At 52.7% G+C, this 22,769-nt stretch overlaps 1 protein-coding gene across 9 annotated transcripts; it reads left to right on the forward strand.

The window, feature by feature from the left end:
- The first annotated feature begins 411 nt into the window (after positions 1 to 411).
- Positions 412 to 22,383, forward strand: LOC132452250 (trinucleotide repeat-containing gene 6B protein-like). 9 transcript variants are annotated; one of them, XR_009524276.1, is made up of 24 exons: positions 768 to 1,825; positions 1,915 to 2,055; positions 2,250 to 2,337; positions 3,173 to 3,194; positions 3,399 to 3,482; positions 3,778 to 4,191; positions 4,485 to 7,421; positions 7,635 to 7,802; positions 8,359 to 8,519; positions 9,062 to 9,124; positions 9,528 to 9,686; positions 10,724 to 10,867; positions 11,342 to 11,539; positions 12,127 to 12,243; positions 12,606 to 12,804; positions 13,458 to 13,622; positions 13,763 to 13,930; positions 15,703 to 15,849; positions 17,085 to 17,177; positions 17,732 to 17,959; positions 18,118 to 18,188; positions 19,678 to 19,817; positions 20,165 to 21,091; positions 21,158 to 22,383. XR_009524276.1 is itself a non-coding variant. In XM_060044752.1 (22 exons), the coding sequence occupies exons 2-22, from the start codon at positions 2,281 to 2,283 to the stop codon at positions 20,748 to 20,750; spliced, it is 6,321 nt and encodes a 2,106-aa protein (XP_059900735.1). In that variant the 5' UTR covers positions 412 to 742; positions 2,250 to 2,280; the 3' UTR covers positions 20,751 to 21,092. The 9 variants fall into 9 exon arrangements, 1 of the variants encoding a protein (XP_059900735.1); XR_009524275.1 differs by lacking the exons at positions 768 to 1,825; positions 1,915 to 2,055 and adding an exon at positions 412 to 742; XR_009524280.1 differs by lacking the exons at positions 768 to 1,825; positions 1,915 to 2,055 and adding an exon at positions 412 to 742 and having other exon boundaries at positions 12,148 to 12,243.
- Positions 22,384 to 22,769: the final 386 nt, after the last annotated feature.

The following is a 22,769-nucleotide window of genomic DNA, read 5'->3' on the forward strand; positions in this document are numbered from 1 at the left end:
AATGCTGATTTTATGTTTTAACATAGCATTTAGTGTTAGGGTTACTCTTACCTCTTATTGCATAACATGCTACCTAAATGTTTTATATAGCATGCGTCCTGTTGTCATAACACAGCATGCATTGCATATGTTGAATTATTCTAAGAGACATTATAAATCAAATAACAATGAGCATGCATAGATGTATGTATCTTAAAGATAATATTTCAACATGAGTATATGAAAATGTCATTTTCCTTTCAACGAATTGTAGGAAGCGCTATGCATGACGTCATGTCAGTGGCGGCCTCCCCCCCTCGGCTTTCTCCCTCCCCCTACCCCCTCCAAGCCCTTCTTTAATAGGTCCATGTCCAGCCTCAACCCCTCCCAGCCTCACTTCCTCTTCCCCCACCTCCGCCCTCCCCTCCCCTCCCTCCCCCTCCCCCCTCGCATCAACAACTCGCTGAGACGAGAAGCAAAATGGCCGCCAGTAAGCTAGCCGAGCACACAGCGCCTGACAGTCATCGGGAGGTTCTGCACGGCGTTCTGTTTACAGTCTGAGGAGCGGGAACTCGCAGCGAAGGACTTATACGAATTCGCATCTCCTTTTTCACGAACCAACGTTTCGCCTTTCCACGATGTCGTTTATTATTAAATTCAACCGCGAAGAGCTAGCTCGCCGCGCTAGCTAGACCTGCTAGCGCTTTACGATCTGCACGAATTTTCTGCACCGAAGCACTTTATGTTTAACGTGATTCCTGAGGTGAGTGTGCATCTTGTTCGACGTTCAACTCGTCGCCTTCGTGTTTCGCCCGACCGCGAATTCGTATCTGCGTCAACTTTTCCAAACGCATTTTGTTTTTATCTTTTCTGTTTCGCTGCGCGGTCGCAGATGCGCTGCGCGAGCAGACAGACGTCACTAAAGTTCTTGGTTTTATTTGACCGTGGCGGCGGACTTCGGGGTTTTATTTCGCGATTGTCGTCTGATTTCGCCCTGGTAGCCAAACAACACGGTTTGGATCCCGCCTAGGGCTCTTGGGGGGGATATGTCCGTGGGGGGGGGGGGTCTCCGGTAGCATTTGCCGGGGTTCTCCTCGGTACCTAACGGTCCCGGGGTGGAGGGGTCACTCATACCAAAACATTGCGTCAATGATGATATCCGTCCGATGTGCATTATTCAAAGCTAATTCCACCACAACGCCTGTCTACCTCGAAGGGAAGTGGTCATATCTCTGATCGTAGGGCCAGAGGGCTGTAGTCCCAGCCTCCTGGAGGTGTCTACAGCAGGCTGTAGTCCCAGCCGCCTGGAGGTGTCTACTCGAGTCTTGGTGTTTACCTGTGGTGCTCAAGCACAGGTTCAATGGACGTGGAGAATGGGTGCATGTTTACGTCTGTTGATCCGAGTGATGCGCCCCCCTGTAGTCAGAGACCGTTAGCTGAGCTGCTCGTCCAATACAGTAGGATCTCATACTAGATCTACGGGCTGTTTACCTAGGACCTCCGCATCAGGGCTGGAACTCATACCAGTGGTAAAGGCTGTGTTCCTTCTTAAAGGAATTGTAGTTTGAAAAATGTCACGCAGTGATCAAGCCAAGAAGAAATCTTTGTTATGTTTGTAACTGTGTTGATTGTAAGTGTAAACTAGAAGCTCCCTCGTCGTCGACGGTTGAGGCTGGCCTTCATGTTCAGGGCTTTCAACACAGGATAACCTGTTTTTACATACAGTGACACAATGAAAATGCACTTTTCCTGTTGCTCTTGTGTTGCTTGTTTGTTTTTTGTTGTTCGCTTCGCCTTCCAGAGTCTCGGTTGTAATTGCGATCACAGCCTGATGAATAATGTAAAGGTAGTACTTTTGGCAAACCCCTACTGACTAACATTACAGTTCGACCGGCAGCTGGCAGCGTTGTGGTGTAACTGATTTCATTTCCTTAGGAGTGTTGTCTCTGTATGCAAGGCAGCGTTTCCCAACCGCAGAGTCGCCTGGTTGCGTATAGGGTCGCTGGAAGATTTCTGACTTTTGAAATATTTGACTGTCATGGTGGATATTTAATTAAAAAACCTGGATGAGTTAAGGTACATTATTTAAATTAAGATGACCTAAGATTTCATAGCTAAAAGCGAACCGCTACTAAACTGCTTCCGTGATACGTTGTTGTGTGTGGAAGCAGGTATATCTGCTTTCGATCATGGGCCAAAGGTGCTGTACCCCTTGATGTACAGTATACCATATACGTGACTTGCCTCCACCTTGTCTTTTACCCCCACAGACGGGAGAGTCAGGACAGGGAACAGCAGTTCATGGAAGACAAGAAAAAGAAGAAAGAGGATAAAAAGAAAAGGGACTCCTCTCAGAAGGTGAGGAGGAAAACTCCACCTTCCACACCTCCACCCCAACCTTTGTCACCTATAACCTTTTCACCTCCACGCCCACACCTCCACCTTCCCCTTATGCATCTCTACCTTTTACATCTCCACTTCCGGCACCTTAAACTTCTACACCTCCACCTTAAACATATGCACCTTTACCTTCAACCCCCCCATATTAAACTTAGGCCCCGTCCACACGGAGCCAAAACGGGCGAAAACAATCCGGTTTCGTTTTATGCGGTTCAGGAATATCTCCGTAAAGACGGAGTAATTGCGAAACCGCAATGACTTTTTAACATAGTTAGTAATTACATTTATCAAGGGGCTTTATTTTAAGCTACAAGAAGAATATAAATAAAGTAATAATTAAAAAACTCTGACGTCCCCCAGCTTGTGGGGGCCAGGCGTCCTCACGAATGCTAACACGAAACCGCATAGTTCTGGATTGGTTTGATACCACCTCCGAGGGTGGTTTCAGAAATGTGCAGTTTCGGGCAACTGATTCGCCGGCTCCGTCTGGACGGTCGGCTGAAACGCACAAGACTTATGCGGTTTCACCAAAAAATCGGCACCTTTACCTTCTACACCTCAAACGTATGCACCTTTACCTTCTACACTTTCCTCACCTCCACCCTCCAGACTTTCCTCTGTGAGAGTCTTCCGTTTCACGCTGCCTCCTCCGTTTACTATCTGCTATCCACACCTGTGTACACTGCGCCGCCTTTCACACCGTAGTAGCCACTCTTTCTGTGCCCTTCACCTTGCAGCTCCACCTTTTTGGGGAAGTCACTGATGTTTATGCAAATATCTTTTGTCATTTCAGGTGCCAGACCCAAAAATAAAAGGTAAATTTGCTGTTGGTTGTCTTTTCCTTTTTCTCCAAATAGTACAGCGCCAATGCACTACGTTTATAAAGGGATTTGTAGTTGGTTTGTGTATTCAGCTAGATTAATGGTATGACCTATGGGAGTGGACCCAGGTGTTTGCTACCGACACCATGTCTGCCTGAACTCTTATCTATTGGTCCCTGCGACTTATCCATGCCAAAGCAGAACTCCCAGCATGCACTGCTGTGCCCCGGGGGACCTGGGTCGTAGGGATCCTGAAACGGGCCCTCTGGGACATTGAAACAGGTGTTGAATATCACAATATGATAAAAGTGGTTTTAGGGCAGAGAGGGCTACATTGCATTTATTTGGCAAGTCAATAATGGATCCAACCTTCGTCTACTCGATCCCTATACCCTACTGGTGTAGACTGTGATGTATAGTACTGATGTGTTTACTTGCTCGTACAAATCCCTCAAATATCGCCATAGTGATTAATAATTTGTTTTGGGGTCTGGGAATGTCAACAGCCATTTCACGGGAACCCCCCTGGTGGGCCTCAGCCCTTATTAACTGAAGGTATTCTCCTCTCCGTCTGCAGTGCCAGAAGCAGCCAAGCCCTCCACCATCCAGTCGCCCTCCACCCCGGGCCCCGCCCCCCCCACCTCCTCCCCCGGCGCCGGTCCTGGTGCGTCCCTGCCTGCTCCCGACGGCGGGAACAATGTTAAGCAGCGGGCTGCTGTGGCCACCGGACAGCCCTCCTCCGCCTCCTCTAACTCCTCCTCCTCCTCCTCCTCCTCTTCTGGGAGCCAGGCGACGGCGACGGCCCAGCGATACATCCCCCGCGAGGTGCCCCCGCGCTTCCGCTGCCAGCAGGACCACAAAGTGCTACTGAAGAGGGGCCAGCCGCCCCTGTCCTCCATGCTGCTGGGGGGCGGCTCAGGGGGAGGAGGCGCTACTCCTCCTCCGCTCTCCTCTCAGTCGGGAGAAACCCCCCCAACAGCTGGACCCATAGGTGAGTGGACTTCGTTTTGTCGGGTGGTTTTGAGCTCAGCCAAAGTAGTACTGGGTTCGATCCCCTGGGGTCCACGCTCTGTGTTTTTGTAGTTCTGTCGGGGGCTAAAGTTGTTTATTTATGTTATTCATATTCTTTAACTTGTAGGCATACAAGCTAAAGAGCAGGGAGAAAGTAGTTGACAAGCTATTTCTCGGATGAAATTTCCAGTTGGAGAAGGAAAAGATGCCTGTGTTTCAGTGCTTTGTTTGAGAGCGTTTCTCCTGCTCCTCCTCCTCCTCCTCCCGTTGTAGATCTGAACACCGGTTCATCCTACTCCTCCTCGCCATCCATCGCTGCTGCTGCTTCTTCTACTACTTCGTCTTATGCAAATTCCACTTGGGGGGCAGGCTCTGGCAGCCAACCCCCCTCTCAGGGCTGGGAGAAGGTGATCGTGGACGGGACTGACCTGGAGGCGTGGCCGAGCATCCTGGGCGGGGCCAAGCCGGGGTCGGGCGGGGCGGGGGGCGGGGCAAGCAGGGAACCGGATCATGCGCCTAACAGCAGTGCCTCATGGAACGAGAGGAACGTTCAGCAGAAGGGAGGGGCTGAGGTCGGGGGTGGCGACCGCCCCTCCTCGCCTCACTCCTCCTCACCCCCATCTCCCCCTCCCCCCTCATCGTCATCGCTCGCTGAATGTGCGGGAGGCTCCCCGTGGGGCTCCTCCCCTTCGGAGTCCGGGACAGGAAGTGATGCGCTTTACAACTCCAACATGTCCCATCTGGGCCCAGGCTCTCAGAAGAGCCCCGGAGGCAGCTGTAGTAGTGGCGGTGGTGGGGGGCAGGCCACGGGCCCGGGCTTCAGCCCCAGCACCAACCCCTCCGCCTGGCCCGCCCTGGGGCCGGAGCAGACCCAGGGCCCCGGAGAGGGTCTCCGCCTGTCCACCAGCCCTCTCCCTCCGTCCTCTGGGAGCCAGCCAGGCCTCCAGCAGCAGCAAGCTGAGGGGCCGGGGGCGGGGGTCACCGGGGGTGGGGAGCCCTGGGGCGGGGCCGAGCGGGGCCCTCAGCGGGGGGCGGGCACCGGCGCGACGGGGCCAGGACCAAATCAAGGAGGCGGTGGAGATGGGGGCGCCAATCGATCGGGCTCCTCCTCCTCGTCCTCCTCCTCCTCGTGGCGGGCCATGCCTCCGACCTCCTCCTCCTCCTCCTCGGAGGTCACCGTGGGAGCCTCCCCGGGCGACGGCTGGGGGGGCGGGGGGCAGAGCCAGGGCGACACCACTGGCTGGGGCCAGCCTGCCAGCCAGGGCGACACCACCGGCTGGGGCCAGCCTGCCAGCCAGGGCGACACCACCGGCTGGGGCCAGCCTGCCAGTCAGGGCGACGCGACGGGCTGGGGCCAGCCTGCCAGTCAGGGCGACGCGACGGGCTGGGGCCAGCCGAGTGACAGTAGCTCCAACGCTCCTGGGGCATCTCAGGGAGCGGGGGAGGGTGGGGGTACGGGAGAGTCGGGGTGGGGGGGCTCTGGAAACACTGCAATAGGAACTGGAGGGAGCTCCCAGCCCGGGGGGCGGGCCGGGAGCAGCAGCAACAGCAGCAGCAGTAGTGGAGGGAGTGGCGGTGTCGGGGGCGGGGCTTTGCAGGACTCCGCCTCTCCGGCGGTTGCAAGCGGGGCGAAGGCCTGGGACAATCAGACGGCGGAGGAGAAGAGCGCGGAGAGAGGGAGGGCGGAATGGGGAGGAGCAGGGGAAGGCGGGAGGACGGCTGGCGTAGGAGGCGGAGTCACAGCAGATGGGAGTGGCGGAGGCGGAGCACCGAACCAGAAGACGGACGGCTCCGGAGGCCCCGCCTCCCAGCCGTCGCCCAACGCTGAAGTGGCCTTAAAGAGCATGCTGAGTCGCTCAGACCTGGACCCGCGGGTGCTGTCCAACGTGGGCTGGGGCCAGACCCAGATCCGGCAGAACGTGGCCTGGGACATGGAGGCCTCTGCCGCAGCCGCCGCTGCCGCAGGGGGAGGAGAAGGGGGCGGGGGAGGAGGAGGGAAGCTCAAAGACAAAAGCTCCTCGTCGTCCTCGTCCACCATCACGACGCGCGGCTCCGGGTATTCTGGGGCCAACGCGGGTCCGAAGACCACCGAGCCGCTGACTGGCGGAGGCAGCGGCTCGGGTCCCGGGCCCAAGAGGGACGGCTGGGACGGGGCCGGGGCCCACCAGCCCGGCCGGGGGCCCCACATGGAGGCTGGGAACCGGAGGAAGGGCGGGTCGCCGCCGGAGGGGGGCAGCGAGGGGAACCCGGCCAAGAACGCCGGAGGCTGGGGGGGACTGGCCCCCGAGAGCCAGGGGAAACCCTGGGGGGGCGAGGAACCTCAAGAACGGAGGGACCACAGAGGAGGTGGAGGAGGCTGGAGAGATGGTGGAGAACAGGGTAGAGGTGGGTGGGGAGGGCCTCCTCCAGAGAGCAAAGGAGCGGGAGGATGGAAGGATGGGCCTGGGGGTGGTGGTGGTGGTGGTGGTGGTGGTGGTGGGGGAGGAGGAGGGGGGGGAGGTGGGGGGAGAGATTGGGGACAGCGGGACTCCAAACCAGGAGGGATGTGGGGAGAGGGGCGTGGCGGCGGCAGGATGCACTCTGACGAAGGCCCGTCCTGGGGGGACGACGGTGGGCCTCAGAGAGGAGGTTGGGGGGGAGGGGACGCTGGAGGAGGAGGAGGAGGAGGAGGTGGGGGGAGCAAGCCCCACCAGGAGTGGGGGGGTGGCAAGCCCCACGGCCCGCCAGCACAGACCCCAAACAGCCAGGTGGCCCCCATGAAGGCCCCCAATCAGCAGCACCAATCACAAGGCCAGCAGCCCGCCATGGCCGGGGGCTGGGGTGGACGTCCGGGCGCCGGCCCGCCTCCGCCCCCCAAGAGCCAGAACCAAAGCCCGGGCTGGACGTCGGGGCCGGCCCCCCGGGCGGCCGGGCCGGGGGCCGGGGGGGTGGACCCCGCGGAGTCCAGCGGGTGGGAGGAGCCGTCCCCCCAGTCCATCAGCCGCAAGATGGAGATCGACGACGGGACGTCCGCCTGGGGCGACCCCCAGCGCTACAGCAACAAGAACGTCAACATGTGGGACAAGAACAGTGGCTCTGGCGGCCAGGGGTCTGGGGGACCCGGTCCAGGGGGCCCGGGGGGGCACGGCCCGCAGGGCCCCTCCCCTCCCAACCCCCAGCAGCCCCCCAGACGCCAGCCCCCCAGCAGGGAGTCCGGCAACGGTGGAGTGGGTCAGTACCTGGGCCTTTTTTGGGGGGGTTTATTAAAATAATTTTCTCATACAGATAATGCTTCTAATCCTTATTTTCTTAAATTTGCAATAACGACAATTGAGATGTATTCGTCTTTGTTTAGTCAGTACAATAGCAAGTAATTAAAAATGTATTTGTCTGTGAGCAAGTCTGTTTTTAATTAACCATGTCTTCTTCATGGCGGGGCCTCAGGTATGTGGGGCAAAGGAGGCGGACAGCCGGAGGACGCCAATGCGGGTGGCTGGGGTCAGAGTTCATCATCGTCGCCCTCAGCAGCGCCCGCTGGCTGGGGAGACCCTGAACCTGAGCCAGGGAAGCCGTCCGGTTGGGGGAACCCCTCCCCCAATCCCGGCAAGCCAGGTGAGCCGCAGCTGGTCGGAGTAATCCATCGAATGATGTTCATCTTGGAATTTGGTTTTGGTTTTTCCGGTCTTTGATGCGAGCGTTCAATGCAAATTGTTTTGTAGATAACATTGAACTATTCTGCTCAAAACTATCACTGTTGGTTTATCATGTGCTCTGAGGAGCTTAAGTCTCTAAATTGAGTATGGTTTGTCATTTCTGTTCTTCTCGTTTAAAATGAATGTTTTTACTGGTTACGGTTAAATTTTGCTCTTGAAGTGAGTCAATCTCTAAATGGGCATCTGATATGGATCCATTAAGTTAGTGTCTTGTGGCCCCTAAACCTTACCTTTTACTTTCCTGAACCTCCGTCCGGGATTAATAAAATAAATCTAGACTTTAAAATAATTAATCACCTGTATAACTAACCTATTAAACTGATTAAAGCACCACTGTTATTGAGCTTCAGTAAACCTGACCTATGGAATATAGGCTATAAGGATTGGCAGTAAATCAAACCTGATGATCTCAAGTTCATCTAAACTTTGCTCCGTGTTTCATTTCTCCCCCAAAGGCCCCAAGTCAGGGGAGGGCTGGGGGTCAAAGGGCGAGGGGCCCGTGGCCGCCTCCCGCCACTCCAGCTGGGACGAGGAGGAGGAGGGCGGCGTCTGGAACAGCGGGGGGTCCCAGGGAGGCTGGGCCCACGGCCACGCCGGAGCCAGGGGCCACGTCAAGGTACGACCACGCACCACGGCGAGCTCGAGAACCACTGTTCAGTTGTGTCGGGCAGCATGCTGCTCGGGAGGTAACCGGGAGGTCGCTAGTTCGATCCCCGGCTCCTGCTAGCCTTTACTCAGGTGTCCCTGAGCATGACGACTCACCCTGATGGCTTCTGACGAGCTGGCTGTCGCCTTATTTGGTTGTCTCCGCCGTCGGTGTGTGCATGAATGGGTGAATGTGAGGCAACATTGTAAAGCGCTGTATAAATGCAGTCCATTTACCATTTAAAGAACGTGTATCACGATGATTAAAAAAGCAGATGCTATTACCAAAGGGATTTGATGTGAAGCCAGAAACAGACTCAGAAATCTTTAAGGAGAGGGTTTCGACCCTGGTCCCTTTTTGCAGGGATTTGAACCTTCTAGCCACTGTATTACCCCCCCCCCCCCCCCCATAATGCCAGCCCTAGGCGTTTCTTAATCCCAATTCATGCCTCTTTTCCAGGTGGGTTAAGGTATTAAACTGTGTCCTGACATTCTCCCTACTTTACCCCACAGGGGGGCCGTGGCGAGAGCTGGGGTAATCCGATGTCACGGCAGTTCGCCAACATGGGCCTCCTGGTAAGATGTGCTTTGGTAATCTGTCGATTTAACCCCTTCGGCTCGGACCGCGTTCCTCGTCCCGCCGCGCCCGTTCACGTCTTAAAGGGGCGGGACGCTGATATGTCATCACAGGGCGTTTCAAAACACACCCATTAGTGACGGCTCAAGTGGGTGGGTTGGATCGTGGTCACCCCGCTGGGAGACAGCACCTACTCTAAGGCTGCAGGAGGTGCTCTACCCATCATGCATCTGGGTGGACGCCGCCACTTGTCATGTCACTAATGGATAGGTTTTGAAACGGCTTGTGATGAAGCCTCCACCTGACACATGTTGGTGAACATGGGGCATCTTCAACGGCCGAAAAATCCTGTGGAGAACCATGCGAAGTCAGTTCTGTGTCGCTAATGCCGATGCTCAATAGGGTGACGATCCAGGCGGCGACAAGAAAATGGATCCAGACAAGAGAGGAATGAGTGACTACAATGGAGAGATGCGGAGAGGAGGAAGAGGAGGAGGAGGCTACCGCATGCCAGGCTCTAAAGACATGGCGGCTGGGGACATGGGTCACTATGGAGACAAGGTATGCTGGCAATTAGCCATAGAGGCAACAAGGCTACGGCTATTATCCATCGGATCTATGGAGTGGAACTCTGTGTACTTCATCCGTAGTTGTCGGTTGAGATAAGAGTTGTTCGGGGTTAAGAATATCAGATATGTTGTGGCACTAAAACTGCCCAATAGTTTATTTAGATCATTTCATGAGATTTGTTTAATTGATTTATCTATCTTCTCATTTGCACTAATATGTCAAATACTATCGTTTCTGTTAAAGGCACCCAGTGCAACTTTATGTAAACATTCAATGAAAAATAAACATTCAATTTCTAGTCTTTTTTACACGTAGTAAGTTTCAATAACTCCATACCATTGCATATCGACATTCAAGGAGCAAAGATGAGACGTCGTTGTGTGGTGAGAACTGATAGAAAATCGTAAACAACAACAATCGCCGGTGGGGAGAAGCCATTTTTCCATTGAATGGAAGCCTGCTTTATTTATTGTAGGTTACAAAAAATAAAGAAAATGGCGGCATTGTTGTTGTTATCGATTTTGTATCAGTTCTCACCACACAACGACGTCTCATCTTTGCTGCTTAAATGTCGGTATGTAATGGTATGGAGTTATTGAAACTTACTACGTGTAAAAAAGACTAGAAATTGAATGTTTATTTTTAAGCCTCGAAAGTTGCACTGGGTGCCTTTTTAAGTATGCAATGGATAGTCAACAGCATGCACTGTTATTCCCGTGCCTTAGGGGGCGCTCTACGGCATCTATTCAGTGTCACTTGTAGCATGTCCTGGTGCTAGTGAATCCGTTTAAATGGATATCAATATCTCCACCTGCGTTCTTGTGTCAATCCGTTACTAACAAGTTATCCTTGTATCATATAACAACCATAATTGTTTCAATGATGTGTACAATATCATACACAATGACGAACATGTATTCGCGCACCAATAGTTTCAGATCTCTGACCATGGGGGTGTGGCTCTGCTTTGGGAGGTCCTGGTTCTGTTGTCGGGGGGGGGTTGACGGTGTCTTTGTTCTCTCCCCCAGATGAGTGGTCATGGGGGGTACGGCGGTGGAGGAGGTGGGGGCGGTATGCCTCCGTCACGAGGCATGCACCAGCCCGGGGGCCATCCCATGACCCCCAACCAGGGTCTACGGGCCCCGGTGCCCCATCAGTACATGTCTGCCCAGGTACCCCCAAAACACCTGCCCACTGCCCTTCCACCTGCCACTAACCACTCCCATCCAGGGTCACCAGCATTGCACCGGTGTGATTGACCGGCAGGATGAATTCCTGGGCCAATTAGGGAAGAGATGCCCTGAATGTTCAGAAATGAGTCAAGGGTATAAAATGGAAGTGGTCTCGTACAGAGGCAGGTGCAGTCGACTCAAGAGTTATTCAAAGATGACATCTCGTTAACTTATAGTTGAAGCATGGCTCGGGCGATTCTAAACAATAACCCTAAAATGATGGCTATTAAAACGTACGTACAAGGCTTTTAACCAAAGCAGCTTTGCAGTGAATTCAGATCGTGGAAGGTCTTGTAGATCTTGTGAATGGAGACAGGCCATGAACATTGGGAATCTCCCATCTGGGAGTAGACACTCACGTCTTTCTACCTGCCTACCTGGGCCCCTCATGACCTCCCCTCCGCTGTCTCTCAGGTCCCAGGGTCCATGATGAAGCAGATGCCGTCGCCTGGCAACAGCCTTGGCGGGGGAGGTGGAGTGGGCGGGGTGGGTGGGGGGGGAGGAGGAGGAGGAGGAGGAGGAGGAGCAGGAGGACTGTTCCCCCCTCAGCTGTCCCCGCAGCAGTTGGCCATGTTGAGCAACATCTACCCTCACGTCCAGCAGTTTCACCTGGTGAGCTCCCCGCTCGGAGCCCAGTGGCTCACCGCACGTTCTGTCGGGCTGTCCTCGTGTGGCTAGCTTCTGATTGGCTGACTGGCTGCGATTGGCCTTTTGATTGTCCACCTAGATAAAGAATGCTTTCTTCTTAATTATTTCCGAGACCAGGCGTTTGAATCGGTCGAGTGACAATACAAGCTCTCAGAAGCATGCACGTTTTCTGAATTTGAGTTAATGTGCTCCCAACTATCACTGTAAGTTGAATATGTGCACAAGTTGCTTAACTGAGTATGGTTTGTGGTTTCTGATGGACACACTGTGTGGTGGGTCATCACTGTCCTCTAATTGGCTGACTGTGTGGGGTGGGTCATCACTGTCTTCTGGTTGGCTAACTGTGTGGTGGGTCATCGCTGTCTTCTGATTGGCTGACTGTGTTTGGTTGGTCGTCAATGTGTGCAGATTGGTCTGTTTCGCACTGTGGTCTTCTCTCTATCAACTTTCTTTTCACCTTCAAGTGACCTGGCTTTTTTTTGAACGGCAATACTTAAGCTTCTTAATGATTCACTAGACCAGACTTTAATGAGTGGTGTCGTAATCTGCAGGCGTGTCAACTCCTCCTGCAGCAGCAGCAACAGCAGCACCAGCAGCAACAGCAGCAGCTGTTGCAGAACCAGAGGAAGTTCTCCCAGCCCCTCCGCCAGCAGACCGACCCCCAGCAGGTGAGATCCCACAGAACCACACACACACCCAGGTTTCCTCGTCCACCCCCCCCCCCCCCCCCCCACCCCCTTTCGACAATTTACGCATCTTCATTGTAAGATCCCCTCTCAGGGGGCCTACGAAACCTCTCAGCCCCAGGGCCCAATGGCAGGTTAATGCAGTGGATCATTCTCAATAAGCTTTGAAAATGAGAGATTTGCCGCACTGATATCCTTATCCATTGAACCGTGTAGCACATATATTGTTTATAAAGCATATTACATATTCATACACATAATCTATAAAGAGATGCGTCCTCCGATATAGCATGCATTTATAGTGGTGGTGCAGGGCATGACTGTATGACTGGTGTTCCCTACAGTTGGCCAGGCTCATGGCCGTCCTTCAGCAGCAGAGACAGCAGCAGGGTGGGGGGGGAGGAGGGGGGAGCTCCAAGCTGTCTCCCTCCCACCTGGGGGGAGGAGGCCTCCCCAAGCAGTCCATGGACCCTCTGGGTCACCCCGGGGGCGTAGGGGTCTCCCTCTCCGACTTCCACGCTAAGACCCAGGCCATGTACTCTGGTGAGTCCCCCGCAGGCAGCCTGCTTTCATCCACAGAGACTTGGCAATAAGTACATTTGTCAGGAGGAAGAGGAACAATATTTCGTAAGGAGGTTTATATAAACAAGTGCCAAGCCCTAACAATCGTTAGCTGAACGCTGTATGCAACAAAGATGGCTAGGATAAGATGTCCAAACAAAGTCCACTATTTGGTTTAGTCGTTCTTGGCAGACGCGTTCATCCGAAGCATCTTTGTGGTGAATTCAGACCGTGGAAGATATTGTAGGCACTTTGCAAATTTGGGACTTCAGGTCGACCGTTAACATTGGGATTCGAACCCTCCACATTTCGACTGGCGGTTTAAATACCCAAACCACTACCCCTGTCAACAAAATACAAAATTGTCCGCAGATTGCAGTTGAAGGCATTGATGCTAGTCAGCATGTCCCTGTACGACCGGGGCTCATCTCTGCAGCTGTTTGCTGTTCTCACAGCGTCCACTAGAGGGCGCTGTCCTCTGTAGAGCATGTTCTGGTATTGGTGACACTGGTAGGGATGGTAGTCATGAAGGGGGTGATGTTAGTGATGATGGTGGTGATTGTGAGGTGTTGGTGGTGATGAAGATGGTGGTGATGGTAGTGATGAAGGTGATGATGATGTCGTCTTTGTGTCAGGTCTGGCGCCGGGGGGGAACCTTTCGGGCCTGGACCTGGGCCAGGGCGGGGGTCCGGGGATGAAGGACCCAGGTGGGGGGCAGCAGTCTCGCTTCAAGTGGATGATGGAGGGCCACTCGCCCTCCTCCCCCTCACCGGACGCCATCGCCGCGATGCACAAGAACGGTACGCCCCGCCTACAGCAGTGTCTCAGACTGAGGGCCCTTGACGATGGATCACTACCCTCCTACCGGGGCCCAGTCCGTTTAACATAAGCGATGTCTGCCTTGTCTCAATTTCTGTTCTCTGATCCCCCTCTCCTCAAGGCCCCATACCAAACCCCATGAAGAACAGGGGAGGCTCCCCGTACTCCCAGTACGAGATGATGGGCCCCGAGGGCCTGGGCCTCCCTCCCCAGGGACCCATGGACCACTGGCACCGCAGCCCCGGGACCAAGATGCCCCACAAGCCGGGCCCCCCCAGTTGGCCCCCAGGTGACCCTCCCCTCCCCTCCGTTACCGAAGACCCCCTTACCTGCTGGTCTAGAGACCATCCTGGTCCTGGGACCTCACTTCCGCTCTCGCTACACAAATCAGAAATCTCGCTACACAAGTCTGGCTCCACCTAGATATACAGAAATGACAATCTAGGCCAATCAGGGACTGCGTCGTTGTTGACGTATAAGGGCCAATCAGGGACTGCGTCGTCGTCGTCGTTGTTGACGTATAAGGGCCGATCAGGGACTGCGTCGTTGTTGACGTATAAGGGCCGATCAGGGACTGCGTCGTCGTCGTCGTTGTTGATGTATAAGGGCCGATCAGGGACTGCGTCGTCGTCGTTGTTGACGTATAAGGGCCGATCAGGGACTGCGTCGTCATTGTCGTTGTTGACGTATAAGGGCCAATCAGGGACTGCGTCGTCGTCGTTGTTGACGTATAAGGGCCAATCAGGGACTGCGTCATGGTTGATTACGTTAAATACAGGCCGCCGCTGGCAGCGGTATTGTCTTCCTGAAGCACTGAGTGCTAATGATAACATTAGCAGAGTCAACACTGCCAAAAGTGCAGTTATTGCTGAAGAAGACTCGATAAGAACCGGTTATGAAGAACCAGTCTGCACTCGCAGTTTCTAGGCGGGAAAATCATTTTTGGACGATTTGAACCGCACACCGTGAAGCCGCCACGTGTTTCGTCACGCTGAAGGAGTTTGTCTGTCAAGGCAACTCCTGCCCAGACTGATTCTTGTAGTGCAACAGGATGTGAGGTCACGTGATCAGGATGGTCTCCAGGCTATCTACCTACCAGTTCATGACCTGTTTACCAACCCACCTTTATTTGGATACTTTTATCGTCCCACAAAATGAGGTTTGGTTTTCAGCAGTGGTCAAAATACTGAAGGCAACGATGTTGTAACAGCAGGGTTTCCCCCAGCACTATCTTGTTAAGGCGGCCGCCTTAACAAGACTAGGGCCCCGCCTTGACTACCAATGTATTGAAAAAAAAAGAAAAAAGAAAATGGCATTCGTAATACTCAGGTAATACTGTTTACAACATTAGTCGTGCCAATAAAGTTTTTTGAGTGTAATTGAGACGGGGACATCTGGTGGTTGAATATATTGTTGCATAGTCTATCATAGTCACCTGTCAATCTACCGCCAGTGACGTGCGGTGAGGTCAGTGAGTGGGTAGGCACTGAGTTCTGAAAGCCAGATTTCTCTAAACCTATATATTGTTAAATCAAAAACAATAAACAACAAACAGGCACGCACGGCCGATTTCAAATAAGTTCCTCCCTCACACACACACACACACACACACACACACACACACACACACACACAGACACACACACAGGACGTATATGAAATGTCACGACGGTGATTTCAGGTTTGCCCGTAGCCTACTGTAGTTTGGACTAAATGATTAAACATCGCATCCATCGACTTAACGGACCCCTCCCTCACACCGAGGGCCGAAAAATCTGCATGTTTGCACAACATTTGTACCTACTGTTGTTTATTTATATGGAAATAAACAGTCGTTTATTTCATTCATGCGTACTGGCATCTTTGAGCAAAATACCCCCAAAATTTTTCTTCAACAACACCACCGACTGCTTACCACCTTGACTGAGACATTTACTGGGGGAAACACTGAACAGTATATCATTATTTTTTTCTCTAAGCCAATCACGGGCCTTGTTGCATCTCCTCTTTACCCTCCCTGCTCCCGATTGATGCTGATGCTGTCTGTCGTCATGGTTACAGAGTTCCAGCCCGGCGTGCCCTGGAAGGGGATCCCGAGCGCGGGGGACCCCGAGTCCGACCCCTTCATGACCCCTGGCAGTGTGATGAACCCCCCGGGCCCGCAGAGCCTGCAGGATTCTGACCACCCGCTCCTCCGTGACAACACTGGTACGTCGATGTTGTTACTTTTGCGCGGCAACGCCTGTCCGTCCCTTTTATTATTGTTGTCAGTCCCGTTACGTTGTTCTTCAACCCCGTCATGTTATCGGTTGACAATCAGTGTTAAGTTGTTGGTCGTCAACCTTATTCCTGATAAGTTGTTTGCCATTTAAGGTTACGTTGTTGGGGTCCACCCTGTTACGTTGTTGGGGTCCACCCTGTTACGTTGTTGGGGTCCACCCTGTTACGTTGTTGGGGTCCACCCTGTTACGTTGTTGGGGTCCACCCTGTTACGTTGTTGGGGTCCACCCTGTTACGTTGTTGGGGTCCACCCTGTTACGTTGTTGGGGTCCACCCCGTTATGTTGTTGGGGTCCACCCCGTTATGTTGTTGGGGTCCACCCCGTTACGTTGTTGGGGTCCACCCTGTTACGTTGTTGGGGTCCACCCCGTTACGTTGTTGGGGTCCACCCTGTTACGTTGTTGGGGTCCACCCTGTTACGTTGTCCACCCTGTAATGTTGTTGGGGTCCACCCTGTTATGTTGTAGGGGTCCACCCTGTTATGTTGTAGGGGTCCACCCTGTTATGTTGTAGGGGTCCACCCTGTTTCGTTGTTGGGGTCCACCCTGATACGTTGTTGGGGTCCACCTGTTACGTTGTCCACCCTGTTATGTTGTTGGGGTCCACCCTGTTTCGTTGTTGGGGTCCACCCTGTTTCGTTGTTGGGGTCCACCCTGTTTCGTTGTTGGGGTCCACCCTGTTATGTTGTAGGGGTCCACCCTGTTATGTTGTAGGGGTCCACCCTGTTATGTTGTAGGGGTCCACCCTGTTTCGTTGTTGGGGTCCACCCTGTTTCGTTGTTGGGGTCCACCCTGTTTCGTTGTTGGGGTCCACCCTGATACGTTGTTGGGGTCCACCTGTTACGTTGTCCACCCTGTTATGTTGTTGGGGTCCACCCTGTTTCGTTGTTGGGGTCCACCCTGTTTCGTTGTTGGGGTCCACCCTGTTTCGTTGTTGGGGTCCACCCTGTTACGTTGCGGGTTGCCAGCCCTGGGACCAACAACGGCTGGTCTCATTCGATATGATTTAGATTAACTTAATATATGTTGTTCTGGTGTTGTATACGTGTGTGATACTGGTGTTGTAAACGTGTGATACTGGAGTTATATGCGTGTATCATACTGGTGTTGTGCACGTGTTTCGTACTGGCGTGTTTTATACTGGTGGTGTTTCTGGTCTCCCAGGGCCAAACTGCTCCCTCCCCACCTCGCTGCCTTCCTCCGGTGCCTGGCCTTACAGTGCCTCCGACGGCCCCCTGGCCAACGCCCACAGCTCAGGTACCCCGTCCTACACTCACGCACGCACACACACACCCAAACGCACACCGATACATCCACGCACGCACACACAACCACACGCTCTCTCTCTGGTGCTGGAGGGAGACTTAATGCATGATGCAGCTGTAATAAGGAGAATAACAGCCTGATACGGACATGTGTGCACAGTGCTTACACAACGCGTGGCACCAGTGCTGAACCACGGGACAGAGGAGCTAATACTGACAACAGAACACGCCTTCAAGAGTAACCTAGACGTCTGTGGAGTAACGCAGTGCTCAGGGTTGCATAAGAGTCTGCTTGATGTGAAAGAGACAGACACTTTTGTTTTTGGTGCGTGAGGGTTTGGGCAAGTGAAAACTAAAGTCGTTTTCCTTGTGTTGGTTTTAGGTTGCTTTCATATGTTTTGAGTTAGTTGTGTTTTGGTCTCTCCCTTTGCTCGTTTTTTTTTTTTTAAATCTCCCATTACCCTTCCCTACTCTCCCCTCTCCTCTCTTGCTCTCCTTCCATGATCTCTTCCCCCCTCTCTCCTCCCCTCCCCGTTTCCTGTTTAGCCAAGTACTCGGAGTACAAGCCCAGCTGGCCCCCAGAGCCCATCGGACACAACAAGCTGTGGAAGACCAATCGCATCAGCTCTCAGCTGCCACGCCCGCCCCCAGGATTATCCAGTCAGAAGCAGGCTCAGCCCTCCCCCTGGGGCAGCGGAGGCCCCCGATTGGCCAGGGGATGGGGAGGGGGCGGAGGAGGGGGAGGAGCAAGCCAGGACTCCCGATTCAGTCAAGGTACCACTATTCAAAACACTGGAAACTGTTTAACCCCTCATTGTCACCGTTTCCCCACAAACACGTTGGATATAGCAGAGTACAGAAATATGGTTTACTTTTATAGAGGTAACACATGGTTTCTCTCTCTTCTTCCCCCCTCTCCCCCATCACTACAGGCTCGGCATGGAGTGACGGCTTGGCCTCAAGAGGAAGCTGCTGGCTGTTGCTGAGCAACCTGACCCCTCAGGTACGGGCTTATTATGAAGGGAGGTGGAGTAACAAGGGAGAGTTCAGACGTAACGAGGGCGAGATGGGGAGAAGGTGGTGTTGCGATACAGGGAGGGGCTCTGTCTAGAGATGGAGGAGCAGAGAGGGAAAGATATTTGCTAATGAAGCGAGTTATGGAAGAGATGAGGGCATTGGTGTGAAGAGGCCATGCAGGAGTTTACAGGGCCAGCGACCCAGACGTCGCCTTTGTTTTGGCTTTAAACATCCTAGTGTGTCTTATATGACCTTCAACATTGTACGATATGCAAATTGGTCACTATTACTATAATAATGGCCTCATTCAGAAAAAACTGGTTTCAAATCCCAGGTCTCCGCCAACCAGTCTGTGAACGTTTTACTACGCTCTGACGTCTAGTCTTGTCTCTCCTTTCTGCTATCCTCAGCCCAAAGTGTTTGTCTTTATTTCCAGAGTGTTCAAACTCGAGTTGAAACAATGGGTTCACCAACCCTTGCAAAGCCCTGATTACTTCAGGGCTCGTATAGGAACACGCCCCCCCAGACGTGAGCGGGGAGGGGGGGGGGGGGGGGGTGTATTGGTTACCACGGCAGCTGTCACTCATCTGCGTTCTCAGTCATGTGCGACCGGCTGCTAATTGGATTGGGAAGTTGGGTGATCCTTTTTAATCAATTACATACGGCACCAAATCGTCCTGCACTGGGAATACGACAGCGTGCAAAGCGGCACGTTCACCCAAGCGTTTTTCTATATTGCAGCGAAGGAATGAAGCTTTTGTGATGCGTTGCGTGCATTTCCCCCACATTGTCAGAGATACAGCCCTGCAGTGCTTCACAGGCCCGTATTCAGATGGAGTCTGTAGAGGCAGCCTGTAAGAGGCAGCCTGTAAGGGCATTGGAACCTGTAGGGGGATTGGTCCTCTAATGCCGCTTTTCCACTGCATGGTACCGACTCGACTCGACTCAGCTCGCATTTTTGGCATCGATGTCCTCCATTGTTATGTGGGTTGTTCTGTCCCCACGTGTGGGTTGCGTAGGTGTTGTTTGCGTCGCGTACAAAATTACGTCACGGCCCTTTCGCGCAGCCGACCCCGCCCACGTCCAGGAGGTACTATTGGCGGTGGAAAACGACCCGTGCTGCTGTCGAGTCGAGCTACATGTGCGGTGGAAAAACGGCATAACAGGACTTGGGCTGTCAGAGCTGAACAGGTGGAAAGGATGTAGTTAACTGCAGTCTCGCTGTCCTCATGATTGTTATGCATGACGAACTACACACACACACACACACACACACACACACACACACACACACACACACACACACACACACACACACACACACACACACACACACACACACACACACACACACACACACACACACACACACACACACACACACACACACACACACACACACACACACACACAACCTCCTAGTGCGTGCCATTGGGACGGCGGTGGATGTAAACGTTGGCCTCGTGTCCGTGCAGATCGACGGCTCCACGCTGCGGACCATCTGCATGCAGCACGGCCCCCTGCTCACCTTCCACCTGGGCCTGACGCAGGGCAGCGCGCTGGTCCGCTACAGCAGCCCCCAGGAGGCGGCCAAGGCCCAGGGCGCACTGCACATGTGGGTTCACTGCACACACACACACACCGACTCCATCATACACACACTCACCCCCATCCAGCGCCCGCGCACACACACCGCCTCGTACGCACAAACTCCATCGTGATTACCTGCAAACACACCAGCGCACACACATGCCAACAACGCAACGCACACCAATGCAACCCCAGGCACACATCAACAGAACCCTGCACCTTCAAAGAACCAAACATAAATACAAGCACACACATCAACAAAACCACACACACACTAACGCAACCACACACTAACGCAACGCATACGAACTACACACAACACGTCCACTTACAGTCATGCATTGACTTACTTTGTTTCTGACCCGCCCCCAGGTGCGTTCTGGGAAACACCACCATCCTGGCTGAGTTTGTGAGCGAGGAGGAGGTCGCTCGGTATTTTGCACATTCTCAGGCCGGTGGGGGCGACGGGGGGCCCGCCGGCTCCGCCCCCGGGGGCCCCCAGGGCTCGTCAGGACCGGGCCCCTCAGTGGCTAGCAGCGGGGGCAGCTCCCCGGGCAGCGAGCGGGGGCCGGCCACCCCTGGAGGAGGTGGTGGAGGTGGTGGTGGAGGAGGTGGAGGAGGTGGGGGGTCGGTTCTCTCCACTGGCTCCGGTTGGCAGAACCTGGACGGCAGCGGCAGCTCCTCAGAGGGGTCCGGGGCCCCGGGGCCCGGCCTGGGCGTGTTCTCCCAGTGGAGCACCAACGGGACCGCCGAGGGGGCGGGGCCCGGGGGGGCAGAGCCTGGGGGCCGGCCAGGGATGTGGGGGGCCGTGACGGTGGGGTACCCCGGCGGTGGTGGTGGTGGCGGCGGTGGCGGAAGCATGTGGGGGGCCCCGCAGATGGAAGAGAGGCACCAAATGGACAACCCGGCGGCGCTGTTGCCAGGCGACCTTCTGGGGGGCGGGGCAGACTCCATCTGACTCCGCCCTGGTATTTAAATGTTTAGGTTTAGGAGACACGTTGTCACAGCATACACTGGGAAACATATGTTCTTTCTATAGCATACACGACAACGGAAACACTTACTCTGTATGCATATTAATGTAAACACACACTTTGCGTACGCGTACATGGTATGCAAGTCAATGTAGACATGTTTAGCTGAAATGTGAGATATGCTTACACACATTCTCGTGGCCAGATTTAAGCTATTATCTAAATCCATGCAGGGACTGTTAGATGTGTGTATGTGTGTGTGAATGTGTGTTTGTGTGTGTGTATATATGTATATATATGTGTATATATGTGTGTGTATATATATGTATATATATATATATATATATATATATATATATATATATATATATATATATATATATACATGCAGCCTTTTTTTTTTCACAGATGAAGATTTCAACTGCTTTGACTTGAACCTGTAACCGAATGAGTGGGGACCTGGTCTCAAAGGCCGGACCCCGATACGGACTGCAACGTCCTCTGATATTAAGAAAAAAAAAAAAGTGGGGGGGGGGGGGGGGGGGGGATCTTTTCATACAGATTTACATACACGTGCACACACACCAAATGCAGAGGCGCCCGGCGGCAAGACGCAGCCGCGGTGGGCGGGGTCACCAGCATCCACGGAAGAGACATGAAACTGACACGACGACGTGAGGTGAACTCGCCGTTTGTGTTTCCTTTTCAAAAGAAAGAAAAAAAAAAAAAAAACGGAGATTAACTGCATCTTACTGTGTACGTGGGTCGTCCGTTCTCCTTTTCGTTTGTACGTATGGTTTTAATTTTTTGGACATTTTTTAAAAAGTGGAAATATTGGAAAAATGTGTTTTTTTGTTTTGTTTTTCAAGAAGCTGACCTCTTACTGTTGTCTCTCGTATTCTCTCTCAATCACGTTTGTTACTGTTGCGATAATGAAAGTTTAAATTGCTGGCGGTTCGAGGCCATGGCGTTGTGTTTCTCCCCGTTTGTCGTCTGACGCACACACAGGCGGTGGTTGTTTTTCTTGTTTTTCGCGAGTGAGTTTGAGACCAAGTTTTGTGGATCAGTCGTTTGTGTGACTGAGATCATTTCGACATGCGGTTGACGTGTGCATGTTAACACCCGGTCCTACGTGTGTGTGTGTGTGTGTGTGTGTGTGTGACGATGGCTGCTTACTTTACAGAAGGTCTATTACGAAAAAAACGTTTTTTGAGTGTACTCTGTATACCGCTGTGTTCAACAATTATTGGCACTAAGGCTTTTTTCTCATTTAAGTTGAGTGTTTTTTAGCGAATTTTTTTATTGTCCAAAATGCAATAATAAAAAAAAGATAATTTTATTGACAAACGAACTGAGGGCATCTGCTTTTGAGATAAAGGACATGCCAAATGTTATCAAACTGTGTGGTGTGGTCGGGACGGGTGTGGCGCGTGTTTACAGACGCTCCAATAGTTACCGTTTGTTTTTATGTTCCGTTGTGTATTGGTTTTAAATTAAGGCAGGCTGTCACACTCCTGTCCAGTGTTTTTTCTTTTTTCCTTTTGAGATTTTACAAAGAAGAAATTTATTTAAACAAATGAGAACAAGATTAATAATAAAGTTGAAAGTATTGGCTTCTATCTTTGTCGAGGTATCTCTTGATTTGATCCCTGATTCGTTGCCTAAATCTGATGAATGTTAAACATTTGATTTGGTGGGAGGACCCTTATCAAAGCTTTCAAAGATATGCAAGTAATAACAAATTGGTATGAGTGTACTATGAAATACCAATAAAGATTATAGGAAATGCAAGGAAATAAACAAAAGTGCAACACATTTCTAATTTGTTGATGTGAAATGATATGCCATTTAGTCAATATTTCTTGGGGTTTCAGGAAAAAAATAACCATAAACAGTAATTATGTCCATGGGAAAAACGCCCCTGTCAGAGTCAACAATCAAATGATTTGTCACAATGTCCCAAACAATGGCATTCCGCTGCAATACAGAAACAGTCAAGTTGA

Source organism: Gadus macrocephalus, chromosome 2 (genome assembly GCF_031168955.1).
Source record: "Gadus macrocephalus chromosome 2, ASM3116895v1".
NCBI classification, from domain to species: Eukaryota; Metazoa; Chordata; class Actinopteri; order Gadiformes; family Gadidae; genus Gadus; species Gadus macrocephalus.